The 3,365-nt window shown below is 36.8% G+C and overlaps 1 protein-coding gene across 2 annotated transcripts in view; it reads left to right on the forward strand.

Moving 5' to 3' along the window:
* Window positions 1-507: 507 nt before the first annotated feature.
* The window catches only part of DOCK10 (dedicator of cytokinesis 10), a 137,629-nt gene continuing 134,771 nt past the window's right edge, over window positions 508-3,365 (forward strand). The window contains exon 1 of one of the 2 annotated variants that reach the window (XM_006906662.3): window positions 508-722. In XM_006906662.3, coding sequence (XP_006906724.1) covers window positions 618-722 — 105 coding nt within the window. In that variant the 5' untranslated portion in view covers window positions 508-617. The remainder of the gene's footprint in view (window positions 723-3,365) is intronic. The other variant, XM_006906663.3, reaches the window with a different exon arrangement.

Raw genomic sequence — 3,365 nt, forward strand, 5'->3', positions numbered from 1 at the left:
CTAATATATTTCTAATATATTAGAAATATATTTCTAATATAAATCTAATATATTTTCTAATAAAATATCTAATATATTTTCTTCTTGTTTCCTGGGTAATCATCTAAGGCACTCTTCTACGAAGACCACCAATTTAATCTGTAGTTTCATGAACTTTAAATTGACTTCTCACACTTCAGGTATATTATTATAGTTTACTTTTGGGATCTACCCAGAATGCTAGATTGGATGGTTGTTTCGGTGGCAGACGTGGAAACTTACAGTAAATTAGCTCTTTGATTCACTCTCAATTTGGTTCCATGGGTGATTTATATCATCTGGTTTATTTTGCTATGTACAATTCTCTTAAATAGTCATTTGCGTTTTCGTCTTGCTTTAAAGAAGGTGACTAGGGAAAATACACACCCAAATGAGTATCTGAACAGTTGGTAGTTAGTTACAGGAAGCAGTAACTTGAGGTTTTCTTTTCCTTTCTGTTGAGTTATGTGAATGTAGCGAACACATTTCCCTTTTTACTCGAGAAGAACGAATTGTTCAGCCTGGTGAAGCTTCAGAAGGAAGAGGTTTGACAGAACCTATATTTTTAAATATTTTGTGAATCAAATGACAGCAATACAATGAGCTTCCGAGGAAAGGTTTTTAAACGAGAGCCCAGTGAATTTTGGAAGAAGAGACGAACCGTGAGGAGAGTAAATTATGAAGAAATCCACAGGCTTAGTTCTGTATGTATCCAATTGTTTGGTGTTTGTTTTCCATCTTTCCTTTAATACTTAAAAAAAAAAAAAAAAAGATTGGCTCTGGGGTGGTATTCTAACATAGGATGCGGCCGTGTCCTAGACAAAATAGAATATTTAATTTGGCTCATAAATATCCTCTTTTTCTTACATCATTACTTTTGAAATACATCATTATTTAAAAACATGTTGATAGAATAGCTAAAACATTATTAGACTATTTGGAATATTGGAATTACTGTCATCACTTTTAAAATATATTGATAAGAGGATTTAAATAATTAAAATATTGCTAGAATATTTTCTTTTTTAAAGAAAAGTCTATAATTGCCTCAATTAAGGCCCCAACCAATGACTTGTAAATAGTTGTGTTTTTTAAAAATATTGCTGCTGTTTTTATCACATGTCACTCGTTATTTGTTTTAAAATTCTTAGAATAATTCAAAATATGAAAGAAAATATAAATAAGTATTCGATTAAACGAGCCAAGGAAGACAGTAAAAAGTGATGTTTTAAAGAGTAAAAAGGTTTGGTTTGTTTACTATTAAAGATATTCCTGCCTTACCGTTTGCAAACAAAATGAAAACTCTGTAAATGAGTACTTATTACGGAATTCTAGATCGCTATCTGTAAGAACTATAGGCAGCTGAACATCAGAGCCAATTGCTAGAGCACTTCAGTGATTCACATGTAACGCGGAAGGCCCACTTTGTGTGACAAATGGCTGCAATGACATTATTGGCTCTCTTTACAGAAATGTTCATTTTCTAGGCTTTTCAAGTTTTGTTCATTTTCTTCAGGGCAAGGCTTCTTAACCTCAGCACTATCGCCAGCACTATCTGAGAATTCTTTGTTGTGCCAGGTGTCTTATGCATTGTACAATACTTAGTAACTCCCCGGGCTCTACCCAGCCTCTATCAGTGGCAGGCTCTCCCTAGTTGTGACAAATGTCCCCTGGGGGAGAGGGTGATGTCCTCAGTTGAGAATCACTTGGGGTAAATTATCTTTTTGTTCCTATAAACATCTTTAATCTAAAATGAGAGCATCTTATATCATATATATATCATATATATATGACATATATATGTCATATATATATCATATGTATGATATATATGTCATATATATATGATAAGATAATGAGTATTTATGAAAAGTTATTTAATGAACATGAATAATCAAATTAATGAGTCACTCAGCCTTTGATAAACCAAAATCGAGTAAAGAATACCATGTTTCAAATAACAGTGGTTCTCTTTATACTCACTATCCGTATAGTGGAAATATAACGTGGATAGAAGTTACCAGAGGTCTGGCTCATAAGATTGGTGTCATGTTGCTGTTTGATTGGTGTCTCTCTCAGTCTCTTTGTAAAACATACCTTCCTATTAGGACACAGAGGCAAATGGACCCCTTAATTTTGTTCCCATTGATGGACCCGGGTCTTTCCAGCCAGCCTTTCAGAACTGGAATATGCAGAGTCCTGAACCTATCCTCCCGGTCCCCACTGGCCTGTCACGGGTGCCTAGTTGTGTCTTTTCTGCTCGCCTCATCAGTTATTTACCATTAGCCTGTTAAAGAGCATAAGTGTTTGAAAAGCTTTTTAGCCTGAGATTATTTTAACCTTCAGACCAGTCTGGAAAAGGTAGTTTGCCTGCTCCCGCTCTCTCAGTGGAATAACCCACAGGAGTTCTGTGGGTTATGTCACTGTGACATTTACTTCTCGCATTCACCGAAAGAGACAACACTCAGGAGAACATGTCTATCACACACAAGCCACACATACAGTTTGGCAATAGGACGGTCCCCGGTGTCTCCCTGTGTAATGAAGCTAATCGCTCTATGAATTATCTTAATTGAATTTGAAGGTATTGCTACTGAGCACTTTGGGAAAAGTAGTCGGTAAGGACGGACTGTTTTCCCACAGCCTTCAGCATCTATGCATTCACATTTAATTAAGACCATTCATTCAGCGACGAGCTTTCTTCTGTGGAAGGCACTGGGGACTTTCCCGCTCCTGTTGCCTGGTTTTGGTCTTCATAAGATAAGCATATCTTTTTTCATAGGTTGTCTCTTCCGTGGGGCAGGGGATTGTTAGGTCTATCCTTAAGTAGTATTCTGAGATGTGGGTTTCATTTGGGGAGCGGGGAGGGGAATCCAAGAAAGTAAAACACAAAATTAGAGTACTGGGGGGTAATTCTGTGTCACCTTCTCACTTACCATCTATATGACCTTGGGCCAGTTAAATTACTCTGAACCTCGGTTTCCTCTTCCATAAAATGTTCATAACAGTACCTGCCTTGTTTCAAAATTACTTATTGGAATTCAATTTGATCATGTGCATTCTGAACATGATTTCAACACTGTAAAAAAAGTTACAGGTGTTGTCTCGTAGTAAAACCAAGTAAAACATTTATATTTCCAAGACAAGGGAAAAGGGATGTAATTGCAGTGAGATTGTCTTTTCAATGTCTTTTCAATGCCAGTGGAAGGCGACACCTTACTCTTGGGAATCTTTTTTGGTGCTACACAGTAGGCACAGTTCTGAAATGCGTGAAGCCGGATGCTCAGGGGTCCCAGATTGCTCTATGTTGTTGGGGCTTGCCTTAGAAAGGCTGCGTTTCTAATGGC

The sequence above is a fragment of the Pteropus alecto genome, unplaced genomic scaffold (assembly GCF_000325575.1).
Source record: "Pteropus alecto unplaced genomic scaffold, ASM32557v1 scaffold110, whole genome shotgun sequence".
Taxonomy (NCBI): Eukaryota; Metazoa; Chordata; class Mammalia; order Chiroptera; family Pteropodidae; genus Pteropus; species Pteropus alecto.